Below are 23,255 nucleotides of genomic sequence, written 5' to 3'. Positions count from 1 at the left end.
GGTTACTGTTTTCGTCAGAAGTACTGTAATTGTCGTCGTTATTAATATTTTCATTGTGATCGATTAAGATGCTAGGCTATATTTCACGTTTTTCATTCACTGGATCGCCATTTTTTAAATTTAATGTATCATTGAATTTTACACATCTAACCTTTTTTTATGGCATTTTGAGTTGGGAAGTAGATTAAGTATGCCGGACTATTTTTATCGTATCCTACGAAAGTACCTTTTTCGCTTTTAGTATTTAGTTTACTGGTGTTTTCTATAAATGCAAAACAATCAGAACCAAATAGATGCATTCTGTTCATTTTAGGTTTTACACCGCAAAACACTTCATACAGCGTCTTTCCTAGCCTCTTATTGAACGATCTATTTCTGATATATGCTGCTGCCATTAAAGCGTTTGTCCATAAACTATGCGCTAATTTCGATTCGATTAGGCATCTTGTCATCTCAAAAAGGGTTCGCCATGCCCTTTCAGCAGTGCCATTTTGGAAGGGGGAGTACGGCGCCGATTTCTCGTGTTTAATACGGTGGTTAATTAATAGAAGTTCAAAGTCTTTACTAGTAAATTCAGTCCCATTGTTTGAGCGAATACATTTTACTGAACCATACGGGGCAACATCAGCTAAATATTTCTTAGTGGCGAGGATAGTGTCGGATTTGTTTTTTAGAAAATAAACCATAATTAAACCGAAAAAATCATCAATAAAGTTCAAAACGTACCTTAGATTGTTTCTCCCCATCGGGCTGATCGGACCTGCTAAGTCACAATGCACAAGTGAGAGAATTTTCATAGCATTTTTGTCTGATGTTCGGCTCATATCTTCATATTTTCCGTGCAGGCTGCAATTAAACAAGGCGCGAATATACAATTTGGCCAAAATACATCAAAATTGACATACCCCAATGGAACTGTATTTGACATTAAAGAAAATGGCTGACTATATTATTTAAAAAGTATGGTTCCCTCAAAAACTGCCTGTCACGACTTGGAAACCTGGCATAAAATTCTAGGATACTGCAATACAGCCGATATTAAAGACTTACCAAATGTAGTCGAAGGTATGAAAATACCTTCAGGCGATCTCCCAAATTGTGATGTGTGTGCACAGGGGAAAATGACAAAAGATATAAGCTGAATGCCAGACAAAAAAGCTACGACATTGTGTTGAACAAAGATGGCGGCATAGTTCAGATCAGTAACCAAGATGGCGACCAAGAATCAAATGCGGTCCGTGGCGTAGTTAACCTCTTAAGTTCTGAGATATTATGTTGAACAAAGATGGCGGCGTAGTTCAGATCAGTAACCAAGATGGCGGTGAAGAATTAAATGCGGTCCGTGACGTAGCAAATGGCGAACTGATTGAATTCAAAATTCGACAATTTTTATAATAATTTTGCAACGTTTTCATTGGTTGTTTAGCACAGCCGTTGGTTATAAAAATGATTGGCGAATCCATTCGTCTCATACCCCCATCACAAGTCAGAAACATTTTACATCTACTGTTTGCAGCAAAATACTAGTGTGCATTACTCTGTCTACGTAGTTCTCCAATCACATTTTCCCCAAATCTCTCCATCTCAGTCTTCAAATAAAACAATGCAAGCTCACACTTCAGATGGACTCTCATCTGAAGCTTCATTGAATGAGTCAACACCTGTAGGTAAACTTCTTACATTGTTTGGGGAGTCTGAGCTAAAGCAAATTAGCAGCTTATTTTTTCTGTCTTCCTCGTCACTTGATGATGGATACAATCTTGTAAAAAGGTATAGATTTTTTACATGTAGTAAAAAAAAAAAAATCGTGCAAACCTTTTACCACTGGCAACGCCCGCTTCAGAGAGTGAAAGAAGAAGAGAATGGCCACTGCGTCTATTTATAGATTAGAGATCATGGGAAGAGTATGCAAATAACTTTGGACGGTTTTGTCCTATAAAAAGCCTGTATTTGGGAGAGAGGGTGTCTTTTTTGTTTGGCAGAAGCAATTGCTGTCAGAAGTGCATTGGACTGCAGGATTGAAGAGTGAAGATTGAGTTGTGGAGTCATTGTATTTAACCACAAGCTATTTCGGCCAAGAACAGATCATGGAATCTGGGATGTTGAGATTGGGAAAAGATGTGATACCACCTTTTAGTGGAGAAGGTGATGTAGTCGGATGGATAAAGAAAGTAAAACTGGTGGCTAAGCTTGAACATGTGCCAGACCTTGCCAGTTTTATTCCACTTTTTTTGCAGGGAGATGCACTCGCTCTCTATCTTGAGATGAATAATGCAGAACAAGAAGATGCAGAACTGATAGAGATGAGACTCGTGACCGCCTTCACTGAGGGGCCTTTTGAGACATACGAAAAACTGCAACGATTCAAGTGGACAGGAGAATTGGTGGATGTTTATACTAATAAAATCAAAAGATTGGCTGGACTGGCGAGATATCTGGGAAGAGGGCTGGAACATACAGCCAAACTGGCATTCATAACTGGATTCCCAGACGATGTATCTGTGGCATTACAGCAGCTACCGAACATAGAGAGAATGGATGTCAGCAAACTGATACCGACTGCACGGCTTTTAGTCAGCAAAAGAGTCGTAGAAACTCGGACATTGGCCGCAAGTGCGCAAACTAATGAGACTAATAAGGGAAAGAAAGAATCAAGCCTTCAGTGCTTTAGATGTCAAGGACCGCACCTAAAAAAAGATTACACAGAGATCCCTAGGGCCAGGGCAACATGCTACAATTGTGGAAAATTTGGCCACATTGCGAGATATTGTCCTCAGATTCAGGGAAACGGGCAAGGGGGAGCTTCTGCGCCGCAAGCTACCCTAGCAATGAAATGAAGGCGCGATACTGGCCTCTTCCTATAATAGAAGTAGAGGTGAATGATTCTGTAATGACTGCACTTGTCGATACTGGGTGCACCACTACTTTAATCAATTCCAAACTTTTGAAGGGATATGGAAGGAGCGGTACAGTGAAAGCAGTTGATGGGAGGAATATAGAATGTAAAGGAGCCAGACAAGTGGAGATAAAAGTCTGTGGAATGCACGTAAAGGTGAGGGCAATCTTGATGAATCACATCGTTGATGGGATCGACGTTATAATTGGAATGGACGTGATTAATGAGCTGGGAGGTGTAACTATAAAGAAAGCCAAAGTGAAGTTTGGAGATATACAATGTGCCGTGGCTGCCCATCAGCTGAATGTTTGCAAAATCGAGGATAAAGACTTTGAAGCAAACTTCGATGGAGATAAATGGACAGTAAGATGGACATGGAAGGGAGAGCCTCCAGTATTGCAGAACAAAGTCCAATATTATAAAACTCTCTGGAAGGCGATAAGAAATTAGAATTCGAGAAAGAGGTGGAAAGATGGATATCGGATGGTATTCCGTTACCATGGAAAGGAGAAAGAAAAGGCGTGTTGCCATTGATGGCAGTATTTCAGGCCACAAAAGGGAAAGTTAGGCCAGTGTTCGACTTTCGTGAGTTGAACCATTTTGTGGCGTGTTGTGAAGGAACATAACTGGCTATACACCGGTTACAAACTGTATATATATATTGGACTGTTTGGCAGACAGCGGCAGACAAGCAGTCGCAGTAAGACGGATAGTCTTACGTGTTGATTATCAGACTTTCTTCCCCATACTTGTTACTATGTACTTCTATTTACCTTAGGCGAGCAGCCTTACGTTTCTGTATTATAAATAAACCCCATTACACATACCACTCGGTGTAACTCACGTTTGTCTTTATTTCCTAAGTATTTAGGAATATAACAATGGCGACGAAAGGATGTTCTTTCTCTTAACAGAGATAAATTACCATACCAAGGACTGTGTACAATGCAAGGATTTTTTGTTTTACGAAAAAAACAAACTACACAAGGATTTTTGACCACGTGCGTCAATGAATTTAAAAATTTTTCCTACCTAAAGTAGCGAAAAGTACGGATTTTTCTTCGTAAAGAACTCACAAGAAATTATAGAAACATGTTCAAGGTAAAGTGGAATTTATATTTATTTTGACAAGTAAAAAAAAAAAAAAAAAAAATGGTCGCAAGTTGAATTCGAAACTACACTAAAGGATTACGAGTTTCGAAAGAAAAAATATAAATACAACGACTATTGTACCATTTTATGCCACGTGGGAACGGCAGCCATATATATTTTTTTTTTTGGAAAATTAATTGTTTGTTATTGCCTTTATATAAATAATTGGAACTATTTGTCGTGGGAAGTAAGAAATATTTTGTGTATGAACTTACGTTGTTGAAAAAAAAAAAAAAAAAAAAAAGAATTATTTTACAAAGCCTGTTGAATTACTATGGATGAACTTTGTTGAAACGTGTTGTGTCTGCATATTGCTACTAATTTACGATATACGTAAATTTACGATTTTTCTTTGGAATTATTGTGTAGAATTCGAAAAGACATTTTTGTACTAGAAGCTAACATGGAACAATTAGCAGAGTTAACTAAGGCTCTAGCCCTTAGCATCCAGGAACAGACAAAAAATGACTCAACAATTTTTAGCGCAACAACAACAACAACAACAAATTCAACAACAACAGCAACAGCTGCAACAACAACAAGAAAGAACACAAAAAACTTTAGAGGCACAACAAGAACAAACAAACATACTACAACGACAAATGTCGACACAGCAAAAGAATTTAGAAAAGCTAATTCTAACGTCGACCGGGAAGAAGACTAATTTTTCTGCCGAGGGTATTTCAAATTCACTAACGGAATTTCGTTACTCCCCGGATACTGGTGTTACTTTCCCTGCATACTACAGAAGATACGAAACAATTTTTACGAAAAGATGTTTAGACTGGACCGATGAGGAAAAAGTTACCCTGCTACTACAAAAACTGGGTACTGATGAAAACACCAAGTATGCAAATCTAATTCTACCAAAAAAACCGGAGGAGGTTTCGTTCGAGGAAACAATTAGTACCTTGTCGAAAATATTTGATAAAAGGGATAGCCTATTTCACTCTAGATACAAATGTTTGAACATTCAGAAGGCAGAAGCTGAAGACTATCTAGAATATGCTTGCACTGTGAACTGTTTATGCGAATCATTTAAATTGAATGAAATTTCCGCAGACCAATTTAAATGTTTAATCTTTGTACAAGGTCTCACAGCACCAAGGGACAAAGATATACGTTCACGGATCCTAACAATTATGGAGGCGGATCCTAACATAACATTGCAAAAAGTCACTGAAGAGTGTCAACGTCTGATTAACATAAAGAAAGACAACACTCGCATTGAAGAGAAAAATATTTTTAAGGTGCAGCAAGTAAAAAGGCAAGGGACCACAAGAAAGTCCAGGTTCCAAGAACACAGGATCCTTAAAGGATACAAAGACCCAAAGCTAAAGTGTAAATGTTGTGGTAGTTTAAGACACAACAATAAGACCTGCTGGTTTAGGAACAAAATATGTTATGAATGTGGTCTCAGAGGTCACAAGGGAACATACTGTGCCCAGAAGAAAAGACAAGGGACCGATAATGTAAATACGCTTCGCATGAATAAAGAAAAAAGCTGCGAAAGACGGAAATATGTTGATGTTCGGATAAATGGACATCTGGTTACATTGCTTCTGGATAGCGGTGCAGATATTAGTATTATAAATGAAGATATATGGAAAAGGATAGGTCGACTGAATTAACGAAAACCAGAAAGACGGCGAGAAGTGTGTGCGGCAAAAGATTAGAGTTCAAGGGAGAATTAAAATGCAAAGTGACATTCGCTAACCAGACTCATAAATCCAAAGTGTACGTCGTACCAGGAAAGAATACATGCCTGTTTGGGGTAGATTGGATTGTCCTGTTTAATTTATGGGAGAAACCCATAAATTCGTTTTGTAACGTTTTAACTGCAGAAAAAGCAAACCAAAGGGAAGACTTCCTGAAGGATTTGAAAACTGAATTTCCCAATGTTTTTGCCGAAGGACTAGGACTCTGTATTAAGACAGAGGCAAAATTTGAATTAAAGAAAAATGCCACTCCAGTATTCAAACCTAAAAGGAATGTGCCTTTTTCAGCGATGGACGCAATCGAAAAAGAGTTGGATAGACTTCAACAACTGGAAGTCATTGAAAAAGTTAACCACACAGATTGGGCAAGTCCAACCGTGTATGTAAAGAAAAAAAATAACAGAATAAGGGTCTGTGGAGATTTTTCAACGGGTTTAAATGACTGTCTATTGGACCATAATTATCCCCTTCCGTCCGCAGAAGATCTGTTCTCTAAGCTTAACGGAGGAAAAATTTTTTCTAAGATAGACCTCTCAGATGCTTACTTGCAAATTAAGATCAGCGATGAATGCTCCAAATACTTAGGCATAAATACTCATAAGGGCATTTTTAAGCTAAAGAGGCTTCCTTTTGGATTAAAGGTTGCTCCTGCTATTTTCCAGCAAATTATGGACACGATGCTGGCAGGGTTGGAATTTTCAATGGCCTACCTTGACGATATCCTAATTAAAAGTGAAAATTTGCAAGATCATAAGAAGCATGTAAAAGAAGTATTCAAAAGAATACAGGAATTTGGTTTTAAATTGAGCCCAGAAAAATGCGATTTTTTTATGAAAAAAATTAAATATCTAGGTCAAATAATCGACAAAGAGGGTCGAAGACCGGATCCACAAAGGACTGAAGCAATTGAAAAGATGCCTGCTCCAGATTCAGTGACAAAATTAAAATCGTTTTTGGGATTAGTTCAATACTATGCAATTTACATCCCTAACATACATAATTTAAGAGCTCCTCTTAACGAGTTACTGAAAAAGGGTGTTAAATGGAACTGGAATAAGGAATGTGAATCTGCTTTCCAAAATATCAAAAGATGTCTACTATCAGACTTAGCATTGGCACATTTCAATCCAGAAAAGGAACTAATACTAGCGACGGACGCCAGTGATTACGGTGTTGGCGCTGTATTACTTCACAAGTATGAGGATGGTAGGACAAAAGCTATCGCCCATGCTTCAAGAACGTTGGTTGCAGCGGAGAAAAATTACAGCCAAATTGAAAAAGAGGCGCTGTCGATAATATTTGGAATTACAAAGTACAATCGATTTCTCCATGGACGATCTTTTATTTTGCAAACCGACCATAAACCCCTACTGACCATATTTGGATCAAAGAAAGGCATTCCCACACATACTGCGAATCGATTACAGCGATGGGCTGTAACCCTCTTAAACTATCAGTTTAAGATGGAACATGTATCCTCAAAAAAGTTAGGACACGCAGATGCATTATCACGGTTGATCCCTAAAAGAAGCGAAAGTTTCGAAGAAACGGTAATTGCTGCGCTTAAAGACGAAAGTGAATGTACAAGTTCAATGTGTAATATGATACGTGAACTTCCGGTAACTTTCGAAAAAATAAAAAAAGAGGCAGTAAATGACATTTTCATTAAGAAAATGAAAAATCAATTGGGATGGATAAAAAAAAATAAAAAGGTAGATCAAACAACGCCTTTTTCCATCTGTGAAGATGTGCTCATGTATGGTGAGAGGATCGTAATTCCACTAACGTTACAGAGGAAAATTCTGAAGGAATTTCATACAGGTCATCCGGGCATTTCGAGAATGAAATCCCTTATGAGAGGATATGTGTACTGGCCTGGTATGGACAAGGAAGTTGAAAAATGTGTCAAGACATGCAGAGGATGTCAATTAGCAGCTCGAGATCCTCCAGTAAAAACGACGCCATGGCCAAAGACGGACCTACCCTGGTCACGTCTGCATATTGATTATGCGGGACCTATAAATGGTTATTTTTACTTGATTATTGTAGATTCTTTTTCAAAATGGCCAGAAATATTTAAGTTTAGACATCCAACAGCAAAAAACACTGTGAGTGCGCTTAATGAAATTTTTAGCCGTTTTGGAGTGCCAAAAACCTTAGTGAGCGATAATGGAACAGCATTTACTGCTCATGAATTCAAAGAATTCTGTGACTCACTAAATATTCTACATATGACAACACCTGTGTACCATCCACGATCAAATGGGTTGGCCGAAAAATTTGTAGATACGTTTAAAAGGGCACTTAAGAAAAATCTTACTACGGACACAGACGAACAATGTATTCAAACATTTTTAGCAATTTACAGGGTGACACCAAATCCTAATAATAATGTCAATTCTTCCCCGGCTGAGCTAATGTTTGCAAGAAAGATAAGATCTGTCTTCGATAGGCTGCTACCAGAGAAAAAGAAAGTTTTCAAAAAAGAAAACCTTAATACCAAGTGCTTCTCCCCAGGTGAAAATGTATATTTCAAAAATTTTCAAAATGGACGAAATCAGTGGGTTGAAGGTATTATCAAAAAAAGGATTGGGAGCATGGTCTATACCATCCAAGGATTAAGTTTTGTCTGCAAAAGACACAGAAATCAAATACGTCCCAGACTGTCTCCAAATGTGGAAGAGACACCAATGGAAACATTGTGCGATATTTTTGATATACCAAAACCAGCGTGTGTACCGCAAACAATGAATATTTCGCCTGAACCAACCATACGGGCTGGACAGAAACCTTTACCCCGGGTAACGCTGACCAGAAGGAAAAGCGCAAGAAAGAGAAAAGTTACCAGGAGATTAAGCCCTGACCCTAAAAGGAAGAGGTATTTAAGCTAAAATCAGGAAGATTTCAGCTTCAGGGGGAGGTGTTGTGAAGGAACATAACTGGCTATACACCGGTTACAAACTGTATATATATATTGGACTGTTTGGCAGACAGCGGCAGACAGCGGCAGACAAGCAGTCGCAGTAAGACGGATAGTCTTACGTGTTGATTATCAGACTTTCTTCCCCATACTTGTTACTATGTACTTCTATTTACCTTAGGCGAGCAGCCTTACGTTTCTGTATTATAAATAAACCCCATTACACATACCACTCGGTGTAACTCACGTTTGTCTTTATTTCCTAAGTATTTAGGAATATAACATGGCGTGTCATACAGGGAGCGACATAATAGATGTATGTGATGAAAAGATAAGAAAGTGGAGACAGTTGGTAGGAGGGACCGCAATAGTGGACCTTAAGTCTGCCTACCTGCAACTACATGTGGCAAAGGAACTATGGCAGTACCAGCTGGTCTGTTATAAAGGAAAAACCTATTGCCTAACACGATTAGGATTCGGACTTAATGTCGCACCAAAGATTATGGCAGCCATTTTAAAAACAGTATTAAAGAAAGGAAGTAGGACGAAAGAGGCCACTGATTCATACATTGATGATATAATGGTAGACATAACGAAAATATCGACACAGGAAGTTGTGGAACATTTGAAGGGGTTTGGGTTATCAGCAAAATCTCCGGAATCCCTGGACGGAGGAGCGGCACTGGGCCTTAAGCTTATGAAAAATAAGATGGGTGCACTAATGTTCAGGAGAGGCAACGAGATCCCAGAGATGGGAGGAGAAATTAGTAGGCGGGAGCTATTTTCGATCTGTGGTAAATTATTGGGGCACTATCCAATTGCTGAATGGCTGCGATTAGCATGCAGTTATGTGAAAAGAAGAGCAAATGGAGTGGATTGGGAAGAAAAAGTTGATTGCAGAACCATGAAAGTGATGCAGGAGGTTCTAGCTGAGGTGAAAAAAGAAGACCCTGTTAATGGCACTTGGCACATACCTGAAGTGAGCACAGGAGTCGTGTGGTGTGATGCAAGCAATGTTGCAACTGGCGTGGTTGTCGAGATTGGCGGTGTGGTGGCGGAAGATGCAACTTGACTGAGGAAAAGTGATGACTTTAATCACATTAACATAGCTGAATTAGATGCTGTTCTAAAGGGTGTCAATTTGGCTATCAAATGGAGACTGACAAATATTGAAATAAGAACTGATTCAGCCACTGTACTCAGTTGGGTGAACTCTACTGTGGAGGAGAGTGGCAGAATACGAACAAAGGGTGCTGGAGAAGTGATAATAAAGCGGAGATTAGGGATGCTTAGAGAGTTGATGTCTGAATTGAAACTGCAGATAAAAGCAGTGTTTGTGCCTTCTGAAAGAAACAAGGCAGATGCGCTAACATGGATAAAAAAAACTGTGGTTAATTGAGAAAGAGGAGGCGCCGATATGCTGTCTTGGAATTGGAGAAATTAAAGAGTTGCATGACATGCATCACATGGGAGTGGAGAGAACATTATATTTGGTGAGGCAAGTGGATCCGAATGTAAAACGGGAAGAAATTCAGATGATAGTAAAGAACTGTGTTCGGTGTCAATCGATCGATCCTGCCCCAAATATACATAATCCTGGGGAAATTGGAGTTTTAACGAACTGGACGAGACTAGCTATTGACATAGCACACTACCGAGGGGGAGCGTACTTATCAATAATTGATTGTGGGCCAAGTAGACTGGCGATATGGAAGGAACTGCAAGTGGAAGCCGCATCTGCAGTTGCAACTGAATTAGAAAAGGTGATGCTTGAACGAGGTCTAGTAAGGGAGGTGATAATGGACAACGGCACTGTTTTTCGCTCAGAAATCTTTCAGACGATGCTAAAAAAATGGAAGATTAAAAGTTATTACAGGGCAGCCTACAGACCTGGAGGAAATGGCATTGTGGAGCGACATCATCGGACCGTGAAAGCAATAGCTGAGAGAGGAAGAATATCGCCTGAAGAGGCCACATTTTGGTACAACATGTCCCCTAAGGTCGGGCAAAGAGATGACACAGTGCCACATAGAGCAATCTTTAATTACGAATGGAGACATCCTAGAGACATGTCACCGGAAATTAATGATCAAGGACCAGCCAGAATCCAAATAGGAGAAGAAGTTTGGGTGAAACCGCCTAATGCCCGATGCACAACGCAGTGGGGAAGAGGAGTGATAACAGGGGTGCAATCTCCAAACAACTTAAGTGTCAATGGAATGCCACGACATGTTTTAGATTTAAGGCATGTGGTCCATTTAGGTGATGAGGATGGTGGTACTGAGCCAGGGAGTGATGAAGATGAACCGGTGCCGATGCAGAGACCGCAAAGAGAACGCAATGCGCCGATCTGGACACGGGATTATGAGATGTGAATGATCTTTAATGATCATGGGGGCGTGTAGTAAAAAAAAAAAATCGTGCAAACCTTTTACCACTGGCAACACCCGCTTCAGAGAGTGAAAGAAGAAGAGAATGGCCACTGCGTCTATTTATAGATTAGAGATCATGGGAAGAGTATGCAAATAACTTTGGACGGTTTTGTCCTATAAAAAGCCTGTATTTGGGAGAGAGGGTGTCTTTTTTGTTTGGCAGAAGCAATTGCTGTCAGAAGTGCATTGGACTGCAGGATTGAAGAGTGAAGATTGAGTTGTGGAGTCATTGTATTTAACCACATTACATGATGCAATATCTGTACTTACTGCAGACTTTCGTTACCCACTCAGTTTCGAATATAGTCATACACTTACAGTGTTGACTCGTAATCTAGCTGATATATCTCTTATTGTATTTCCCATAATTTATTTTCCATAATTTATTTAAGTGGGTGTGTGGCATCAATGCCTTTTACTCAGTCAGCTGTGGTGTTTATGCAGCAGTTGAATGATAACACAACAGAATAAAGAAGAAATGGTCCCATCAAATTGCAGTTGAAGGATAGCTCAACATACATTTCAGCAGACCATAAGAACTTGTCCTAAAAATAGCAGCGCTAGTTTTGCGAACGAGAGATATTACCAAGTGTCATAAGAAAGAGATATTAGCAAGTGTCATAAGAAAGAGAGATATTAGCAAGTGTCATAAGAAAGAAATATATTAGCAAGTGTCATAAGAAAGAAATATATTAGCAAGTGTCATAAGAAGGATGTGCCCTGAGGATAGCATATATTCAAACATTTTGTCAAAGTCAAATTTTGTCAAATGGAGTTAAGAGCTGGACAAAGTGGCATTAGTCAACAACTGTTAGTTATGACTGCAGTAGCTGATCATCTAAGCTAGTGTAGTTAGTCAAAATGTGGCTATCTCAGACTTCAACGCAAACTCTCTTTTTACCATAGTACTATCTCTAATCTTTTGTGATGCACGCTTCTACTACTAGCTTCAACAAGACAAATAATCCATCATGGCTACGGGCCATAACTTCAACACACACACATGAACTCTTCTTTCTTTCAACAGGTCTGTCTAATCTTTCATCAATGTCTCTACACAGGAACTCTCCCCAATACTAATTCTTTTCTCTAAACAAACCTACTAACAAAGATAATCAATAAACCGTTTTTAAATGTTAGAATGAAACTCTTGTCACATGTATTCATTTCTACACTATCAAGACTGTTGAAAGTCCGATAACTCTTGTATCCCTATTACCTCCCTTTTCCCTGTACATATCCCATAATCCCTTTTTGTTCTTTCCCTTTTTACAATAAAGAGTTCTCCTCATCAGTCAACACGTGTATCTATTTTCCTCCTTTGAATTCCTGTCCATTTTTGTCTCTGTTTCACTTAAAATGCACCACTCAACAGGTTATGGGCCCATCAAATGAACACGACGATGAAAGAAATGAGGAAGCGTATGCCGAACTGGTACAGTTTCTAGATGATAAAAGCTTATCCCTGATAATGAGAGAAGCTGCAGACAACGGAAGAAAAGCTCTAAAAATATTACGCGAACATTACGCAGGAAAAGGGAAGCCTAGAGTCATTTCTTTATACACCCAACTAACGTCTCTCAAAAAGAATAGCGATGAAAGTGTCACGGACTACGTTATAAGAACAGAAACTGTTCTAACAGCCCTCAGAAATGCTGGACAGACAGTGGACGATGCTTTAATCATCGCGATGATATTAAAGGGATTACCTAGCCAGTTCGACCCATTTTCTATATATGTGACTCACAGCAACAAAGAACTAACGTTCCCGGTATTTAAAACCGAGCTTCACAGCTTTGAAGAAACTCTGAAGCACAAAAACGAGTCTAGCAGCGACGACGTGATGAAACTAACTTCCTCCTTTTCGAGAACTGCTATAAGTAACAACGACCGCGACAAGTGAGACACTACATGCTACATGTGCGGCGGAAAAGGGCATATATCTACAGACTGTGCCAACAACAAACGAAAAATGTGGTGCAACTACTGCAAAGCCACCACTCATAAAAGAGAGTCTTGCCGCTACAAACGTAGAGACACTATGAAAAAGGCAGCGGACATTGAAGAAGAACACACGTTCACATTCAAAATGGAGGACTACCACATGCGGAAGACGACGTCACCCACGGGTTTGCTTGTCGACGCTGGTGCCACTTCTCACATCATTCGAGATGAGAAGAAATTCAAAAATTTCGACCAAACATTCCAGCCAGAAAACCACTACATGGAGTTAGCGGACGGAACAAAAACCAGCGGCGTCGCATTAAAAAGAGGAGACGCAGAAATACACTTAGTAGACGAAAATGGAAACCGCGTCACAGTTACTTTAAAAATGGCGTTATTGATACCTTCCTACCCACAAGACATTTTCTCCGTAAAAACTGCTACTAAAAACGGAGCAACAGTCATTTTTAAAGAAAATAAAAATGAACTCATACATAAAAACGGCAAAAGGTTCAAAATATATGTACATAAAAGACTGTACTATTTAACGACCACACAGAATGAAAGCACCGAAGACAGCTGCCATCAATGCTATGACGTCGACACGTGGCATAAAATACTCGGCTACTGTAACTACGACGACGTAACGAAACTACCCGCTGTAGTTCGTGGAATGCAAATAAAACCAAAAAACGCAAACAATAGAAATTGCAATATTTGCATTCAAGGAAAATTCCCTCAAAGCAGAAACAAACACCCGGATGAACGAGCAACCAGCATACTACATCTAGTTCACTCGGACTTAGCCGGCCCTATAAACCCGGCAGACCTAAACGGAAACCGATACGCTGTCTCGTTCACCGATGATTTCTCCGGTGCTGTATTTGTATATTTTATTAAAAATAAAAGTGACACCACACTCGCCGCCGAAAAATTCATTGCGGATATCTCACCCTACGGCGAAATAAAAATACTGAGGACAGATAACGGCTCAGAATTTAAGTCGAACGATTTCCAGAAATTAGTCCGCAAAAACAAAATTAAACATGAGACCTCAGCACCATACTCACCTCACCAGAATGGAACAGCCGAAAGAAATTGGCGGACACTGTTCGAAATGGCGAGATGCATGATCATAGAGAGTGGATTACCCAAAACCCTGTGGACCTATGCTGTCATGACATCCGCAGTTATACGAAACAGGTGTTTCAACAACCGCCTGAAACCGACTCCATATTACGAAATAACCAGGAGGAAACCCGACCTCTCGAAAATGCACATCTTCGGTTCGGTGTACTACACCTACTCCAACACAAGAGGGAAACTGGACCCAAAATGCCAGAGAGGGATATTTATCGGATACGACAGAAACAGCCCAGCATACCTAATCTACCACCCCGAAAGTGAGAAAGTGTACAAACACAGACAAGTAAAATTCATCAACAATTCTGACGTACAACAAAACCAAACTTCTCCACTAAGCAATAATGATGAGGACTTCCTCCAAAGAGATTTGACAAAAAATCTAAAACCGAAAGAAGACAGAGAACAGCCTAGTGTTAATGAACCACTCAATATCATAGAAGAAAGCAGTTATACACGCAGATACCCAGAGCGGGAACACAAGATGCCCAGCTACTTAGAGGACTATGTAACGACAGTTCAAGACGAGAGTGGTCACACACTTGTCAATCTCGACTACTGCTACAAAGTCGCACATGGTGTACCACACACATATAAAGCAGCTACGACCTCCCCAGTAGCACACCATTGGATCAAAGCAATGCAGGAGGAAATCAATTCTTTGAAAGAAAACGACGTGTACAAGCTGACACTTCTACCCAAAGGCAAAACAACAATCAGCGGTAGATGGGTATACAAAATTAAAGAAAACCCTGACGGATCCCCGAAATACAAAGCAAGATTTGTTGCAAAGGGTTACAACCAAACCAAGGGGGTAGATTATACAGAGACTTTCTCCCCAACAGCTGACATCACATCAATCCGCATACTAATGCAAGTAGCTATCCAATACGATCTCATCATACACCAAATGGACGTCAAAACGGCGTACCTCCATGCCCCAATTGACCACGAGATTTACATGGAGCAACCAGAGGGATTTGAAGTGAGATGGAAAACGGGCGAGAAACCAGTCTGTATGTTAAACAAATCCCTTCTCACAATCGGGCAGAAATTGGAATCAAACCCTGCATGACCACCTCACCAAAAATGGTTTCATTCAGAATAGAGTGGATCATTGTGTCTACATGCGACACAACAGTGAGGAACGAATCACCATCATCTCATGGGTCGACGATTTAATTATCGCAGCCAATAATAATGATTCGCTCAACACCACCAAGCAGATGTTGATGTCCGAATTTCAGATAAAGGACCTTGGAAAACTCCGGCACTTCTTAGGGATAGACTTCGACATAACTCAAAGTCGTATACTGATGAGCCAGGAACGGTACGTCTCAAAAATACTGGAAAGGTTTGATATGACCAATTGCAAACCCAGGACAACTCCATGCGAACTAAAGTGTGATCTAACCGAAAATGACACTGACCTCATCGACCCCAGAAAGTACCGTGAAGTCGTCGGCAGCCTAATCTATCTGATGATCTGTACCAGACCAGATATAAGCTATATCGTCGGCAAGTCCCAACACTTATCAAAACCGCATGAGCAGCACTGGACGGCAGCCAAACATGTACTTAGATACATAAAAGGTACTATGCAACACCAACTATGCTATACAAAATCAAACGATCAACTCCAGTTATTCGCGTACAGCGATGCCGATTGGGCATCAAACCAATACGACAGACACAGTATATCTGGATACTGTTTCAGCCTAACAAAAGGCGGTCCACCCATTTCCTGGAAGTCAAAAAGACAACCCACGGTAGCGTTATCCACATGCGAAGCCGAATATGTGGCATTAGCAAAAACAACCCAAGAAGGTATGTACCTCACACAATTATTAAAAGAAATGGACTGGTATAAGGAATACACACCCATTAAAATATTCGAGGACAGTCAAAGCGCTATAGCACTTTCTAGAGACCCAGTGCATCGACAAAGATGCAAACACATAGACATAAAATACCATTTCATCAGGGACGCTTTGAACAACGGCAACATAAAAATTATATATTGCCCCACAACAGACATGCTCGCAGACATCATGACCAAACCCCCAACCCGAGCAAAACTAGAAAAATTCAAACCACTTTTATTCGGGCTTTAAATTCGTTTTTTTTGCTGATGTGATGCATTCTCTTATATATACGCGTATTCTTTCTTTGTAAACACAAAAAATAAAATAAAATAAAAATAAATAATAATAATAATAAACAAATAAGTAAATAAATCAAAAAAAAAAAAAAATACGCTCACACTCTAAGAGCAAGCGGGGGTGTTGAAAGTCCGATAACTCTTGTATCCCTATTACCTCCCTTTTCCCTGTACATATCCCATAATCCCTTTTTGTTCTTCCCCTTTTTACAATAAAGAGTTCTCCTCATCAGTCAACACGTGTATCTATTTTCCTCCTTTGAATTCCTGTCCATTTTTGTCTCTGTTTCACTTAAAATGCACCACTCAACAAAGACAGGTATAAGGAGTTGTGTACATTTACTGTGTGCTGTTTCTTATTTTATTTTTCTAAGACACACACACATTAAAAATTTATAAATTCATTTGCGCGGGAATTACAGCATTCACCCACACCAAACTTGGGTCAAAAGGCAGGGCACTTGAGAAAAGGCCGATGTAGTTGGAAGCACATTTTTTTCTTTTCTTTTTTTTTTTTTGTCAAAAATATGAATTTTTCACCAATCAGGGCTTGATTTAAAAACCTTATTTTTGCAAGCCTCTGGGAGCCGCTAAAGAAATATAAAAGGCACAGAGAACTTCTCTCGTCAGAGAAAGGGATAACCAGCACCAACACCAACGCTCACAGACAGAAATTCAGTAGCTAAAATGACAGTTTTTCTCGCACATCAAAGAACATTGCTGGAGTCTCTCACTTTGCCACAACACATAGTCGGACTTTTTCTCTCATCCTCTGAAGTCTTCACCTTCTTCCTCCCTTTCTTCTTTTATACAAACTGCTACCTTGGCGCATACTAAAAAGTAATTTCTTTTCTTTTAACGAAAATAAACAAAAGTTTATTTTACATTATTTGGTAGAGTATTTCTTTTTATTTATTTCAGGGGATTTATGCAAGTCGACAACAACTTGTTCAAGACTTTTCATGTAATTTTTATTTTGTCTCCATTTCTATTATATGCTATTTTAAATTTTGATGAAATTTTTATAAAATGCTAACATTTTGCATGTGAATTTCTCTAAATATTTGCGTTACAAAAAATCTGTCATTAAATAATTTTATACAAGATTTTATATAAAAGATAATTTTTTAAGCTGTAAATTCAGCATATTCCCATACAACTTGTTGCATTCATTTACATGTTATGTAACATTTTTCTTAATATGTATTTCATCACCTTTGATACTGTGGATAGCCCCTTATGTAGGAAGATTAGAAAATACTTTTTTGCTTTGTGAGTTCTGTAGTAACTTAATCGTAAAATGATGGCTATAATTGCTGAAAATCGTTCCAAACCCGAAAACATAACACTTGCATGTGAAAGTAGTAAGCCGGTGCAAACTTAGAAATACCTATGAGAAGACCTGATAGACAAAAATGAGAAGACCTGATAAACAAAATTCTCAAGCGGCACCTTGAACAGGACTCCAGAAAGTCTGCTCAATACTCCACTGGTAAGGTGGAAGCAAAAAGGACTCAATGACTTCTATACAAGTTTTCTCCATCTTGCACACACATTTCTACACACTAACAGCAAAAACGAATTACTACTTACAACTATATACACAGTAACAAGAACATTCCAAGAAACTTACATAATGGCCAAATCACTGGAACAAGCAGGAAAACATTTGGAAAGCTACAAAAGCATTCATAACATAACCGCTGCTGTAATTTCTTTGAAAGATGCTCACTTAGCCTCAGTAAAGGAAAATGTCCAACGTAAAAGAGTTTGCTTCTTCTGTGGGAACTTGTGGCACACATGAATGCTGTGTCTGGCATGAAATGCCGAGTGTATGAAATATAAAAAAAAATGGACATTGGGTTAAGGTATGTAAATCTTGCTCATCTACTGCTGCTGTATTGTACAATATTGACTCACCCTTGCTTAGTCTTGTCTGACTAGGAACAGAAGCAAAAGACATTACGTTCACTAAATGTAAAATAAATGGACATATTGTGGACGCAATGGTAGATTCTGGTAGCATGGGAACATTTATCAGCAAAGATATCTAAAAAAAACTAAAGCTCATTATAATACCTAAAAAAAGTATAGTTCTAGCAAACCCTAATCAACATGCCAAAATTATTGGTGAAACCGTTGTAGACATTGCTCTAAAAAATAAAACCGATTCTGGCATGACAGTAGAAGTGATTAAGGATCTCTTTATTGACATAATTATTGGGAAAGTACAAAAGAGTGACTCTGAAATTCGACAATCCTGGAGATTAACCTGTTATTGGAGCTATTAACAAGAATAACTTTTTTCCATCTATAAACATTCCTCCCCCTTCTCTCCTTTTTCAACTTTCCCCATGTACAACTCCTATTGCCACCAAATCATGTCTTCACACCATTGTTTACAACAAATTCATAACAGAGGAAACTGCTTGGATGCTAGAGAAAGCATAATAGAGCCCTCTTTGTCTCCATGTTCTAATGACCAGTAATAATAAACATGCACAAAAAAAGAATGATCATAGATATATGGAACTGGATGTCTAACATCAATAAAATGATTGATACAGCACCAGATCAAAAGTATGCCTATCACCAAATAACGGTAAATACACAGCATTCGAAGTAAGTGGTAAACTTTACCACTTACTTCGAATGCTGTGTATTTAAAGTAAGTGGTAACTCGCCTCCTTTGTGGCATTATTAATGGAGTAAATGCATTCCAAAGATGTATCAATGACATCAAAGATAAGGAAAACCTAACGGATACTTTTGTGTATGTAGACAATGTCACAATGTGGGAGAGAAATAAAAAAGAGCATGACCACAATTTTCAAAGATTCTATGATGTAGCGAAAGATATAACTTCACCCTGAATGAAAGCAAGAACATTATTTTGGCTATCAGTTTCACTCTACTTCGATACACAATAGAAAACAACCAAATTGCCTCCGACTAACAAAGATTGAGACCACTTCTTAGAATGCCACCACCTTTAAATCTTGCATCTCAAAAATGAGTAGTCAAAATGTTTTAGTACTATAGCAAGTTTATCTTTTCTGACAAAATACTAAACAAGGAATTTCCACTGTCTCCATCTGTCTTAATCTCTTTTCAGACATTGAAAAAAAAAAAAACGATACCCTAATAATGGGTGACCCTGATAAAGATATTGAAGTAAAGACAGATGCAAGTAATTACTGCATAATTGCTACACTAAATCAACAAGGTCAACCTATTGCATTCTCTGAACAAAATCAAACATCATGCTGTTGAAAAGGAAGCAGCTGCAATTGTCGAAGCTTTTCAAAAGTGATGCTACTTCTTACTTAGCAGTAATTTCAAAGTCATTAAGGATGAAAAGAGCATCAGTTTTATGTTCAACAACAGTAGAAAAAACTCAAATTAAAAATGACAAAATATGTCATTGGTGCGTTGAACTGTCACAGTTCAATTTCAGTATCATCTACTATCCAGGAACAGAAAATGCAGCTGCTGACACATTCTCTTGCATCTTAGCTCTCACTCACAGTCAGCAGACCTTCATTATCTCCTTTTCTGATTATGTTCTAGGTCTTGTTTGATTTGTTTGTTTACTCTAGAAAGTATTCTAATTCTACCTATTTCTGGTTTAGTTGGGTTTATCATGCGATGAAAATACATTTAACAGGTCAACCAATATCTACGAAACAGCCCTAAAAAATAGCGGATACAACAATATCGATATCAAATATAAGCAACAAAATACCAATAACCATAATAAAATTAAAAATAGAAGAAAAAGAACTATAATTTGGTATACGGCCCCATACAATCAAATGTTAAAAACAAAACTTGGCAAGAAATTTCTGGATCTTATTGAAAAACACTTTCCCGCAACCAACCCCTTATACAAAATCTTCAATAAAAATACCTTAGTTATCCTACAGTTGTTGCGAAAATTTAGAGATGATAATTAAAGCACATAATAACAAAATACTAAATAAAAACAATGTAAACAATAACAAAATAGACAATAAAAAAGTAGACACCATGACAAAAATAAAACTAACACTAGCAGAAATAATAATAATAATAATAATAATAATAACAAACCAACCCCGGACAAGAACAACCATACTATAAATAAAAATACTAATAACGAACAAGATAAATGCAACTGTAGACACCGCACACTTTGCCCAGTTCAAAATAAATGTCTAACAAAAAGCGTAGTTTATCAGGCAACAATATTTGCGAAAGAAAACCCAAATAACAAGAAATATTACGTAGGTATGACTTCCTTAGATTTCAACACCCGATACTATGACCACAAAAGTACATTCAACAATAAAAAACACTGTATAAAAACAACACTAGCGAATAAATACTGGGAACTCAAAGAAAGTGGACATTTGCCGGTAGTCGAATGGAAAATAATAAGACAAGCTACCACGTGTAGGCATTTAGACGACCCATGTAGATTATGCCTTCATGAAAAATTTGCTATCCTGTACTTTAAAGAACCCCAAAATCTATTAAAATGTAGAAGAGAAATCGCAAATAACTGTGTGCACAAAATAAAATTTACTCTAGGATAGCGATACAAAATAGTTTTAAAACTAACAACAACAATAGAAAATAAACAAATAAATTAAATAAACATGAATATACATAAACGATCACACATATATGTATGTATATATATATATGTATATATATGTGCATATATGTATGTACACATGTATATTCATATATAAACTAAAAAAAAAAAATGTCTGCCTTAAGCCACTAACCTAGTTTTAAGCAGATCCTTTGTTTGATAAAAGACATGCCCATTGGCTGATACGAAGGGGCGCGGTGGATACTAGAAAGCTGATTGGCTAACTAAATCCTCAATATAAGAGGACCATATAAAAACGATAAACAACTACAGAATTCGCGCATAAGCCTGAGGAATCCTAGAGTGGATGAAACGCCGAATATTCAGTGTAGCTTAATCGCCATATATATTTTATAAATTACTATATATATATATATATATATATATATATATATATATATATATATATAAAATATATATATATATCTATAAAATATATATCTATAAAATATATATATACATATATAAAATATACATATATATATAAAAAATATACAGGGTGTTTCAAAAGTCTTGGGAACATAACGATTGTTTATAACTCAAAAACTATTAGGAGTTGAAAAATGAAATTGGTACCGTTGGAAAGGTTAAAGTTTCAAGTTTTGTGGGGAATCTTCAAAGTTGCTCAATATGAGCACCATTCATCACACGGCAGACATCTAGTCGATAGTCCATTTCCTGCCAAACGCGTTCCAGCATCTTGACGTTGATGGTTCCCACAACTGCCGCTACTCGAGCCTTTAGTTCGTCAATATCTCTTGGAAGGGGCGGCACATAGACTTGTTGCTTGACAAAATCCCAAAGGAAAAAAGTCACACGGGGTAAGATCTGGAGACCTAGGAGGCCAGGGCATGAGAATGTCATCACCTCGCCCAGATCTCCCAATCCATCTACCAGGCAGCCTTGTGTTAAGAAACTGCCTTACTCTAAGACTCCAGTGTGGTGGTGCACCATCTTGTTGAAAGATGAAGTCATCAGTCTGCTTCTTCCAACTGAGCCATTAACCAGTCTTCCAGCATGTTGAGATAGGATTCACCAGTGATAGTTGCCTCTTCAAAGAAGAATGGTCCATAGACACCTTTCTTGGAAATTGCACAAAACACATTCACTTTTGGTGAATCTCGCTCATGCTCAAAAAGTTCATGAGGATTCTCAGTACCCCATATGCGAGTGTTATGCTTGTTAACTTTGCCATTCAGATGGAAGGCCTCATCGCTAAAAACAAGCCGGTCATCAAAGCCGTTATCCCTGCTGGATCTTCTCACTGATTTACGGGGGCTCCGCTGAAAGGCTGTCCGAACTTGCTCAACTGCATCTTCTGAAGTTGAAGGGCGACCTGTTCGCTTACTTGGGCATAAACACCCATCTTTCACAAATTTAGCATGCCATCTGACAATGGATTTCCTTTCAGGGGCTTCTTTTTTAAATTTCCTGCGAAATGCACGCTGAACACATGTCCACGATTCAGTCTTTGCAAATTGGAGGACGCAAAATGCCTTGTCTTGTTTAGAGAACGCCATTACTGCACCTGGAAAGATAAGACAAAAATCATTAGTATGACCAAAAACTTGATTAAGCAAGCTTTAAAATGGCACCAGTTTCATTTTTCTACCTGGAATAGAACATGAGATATACGCATTTGTAATGTTCCCAAGACTTTTGAAACACCCTGTATATATATATCTATAAAATATATATATATAAAATATATATATACATATATAAAATATATATATATATATAAAAAATATATATATATATAAAATATATATATATATAAATATATATATATATAATATATATATATATATATACAATATATATATATAAAATATATATATATATATAAAAAGATATATATATATATAAAATATATATATATATATATATATATATATATATAAAATATATACTCTATATATATATATATATATATATATATATATATTAATTTTATTTATACAAACATTAATGGCTACATATGTGCATACATGTTTCTGTAATCACCCAAGTTGGGGGATTACGTCTTCAGGCCAAGAAGTACCTCAAAAGTGATATTTCCACCAAATACATTTTTCTATTTCGTTTATCAAGTTAAAATACAACCTGGGTGGGAGTCATAAAAAACGGTAAAAGGATCAGTGAGGTCTTTGAAGATAATAAACATCTTTTTCATTTCCCCTTCCCCCATCCCACCTAACTTTTGGTTTTATGGCATAAGGTACTTGGGAATTTAGTTTTCTTGTCTTA

At 37.9% G+C, this 23,255-nt stretch overlaps 1 protein-coding gene across 1 annotated transcript; it reads right to left on the bottom strand.

The window, feature by feature from the left end:
• Positions 1-738: 738 nt before the first annotated feature.
• Positions 739-22,537, bottom strand: LOC145258280 (uncharacterized). The gene is made up of 2 exons (XM_080116284.1): positions 21,582-22,537; positions 739-846 (listed from the first exon to the last, which is right to left on the bottom strand). The coding sequence occupies exon 1, from the start codon at positions 22,523-22,525 to the stop codon at positions 21,980-21,982; it is 546 nt and encodes a 181-aa protein (XP_079972410.1). The 5' UTR covers positions 22,526-22,537; the 3' UTR covers positions 739-846; positions 21,582-21,979.
• Positions 22,538-23,255: the final 718 nt, after the last annotated feature.

This window comes from Euprymna scolopes, chromosome 33, assembly GCF_053919585.1.
Source record: "Euprymna scolopes isolate OS-2025 chromosome 33, ASM5391958v1, whole genome shotgun sequence".
NCBI classification, from domain to species: Eukaryota; Metazoa; Mollusca; class Cephalopoda; order Sepiida; family Sepiolidae; genus Euprymna; species Euprymna scolopes.
The sequence above is the reverse complement of the archived record's forward strand: the minus strand, read 5'-3'. Positions and strand labels throughout refer to the sequence as shown.

Bases quoted from the DNA above. Each gene is read 5' to 3' on its own strand.
- LOC145258280 (XM_080116284.1), bottom strand. From the start codon at position 22,525: ATGGCGTTCTCTAAACAAGACAAGGCATTTTGCGTCCTCCAATTTGCA.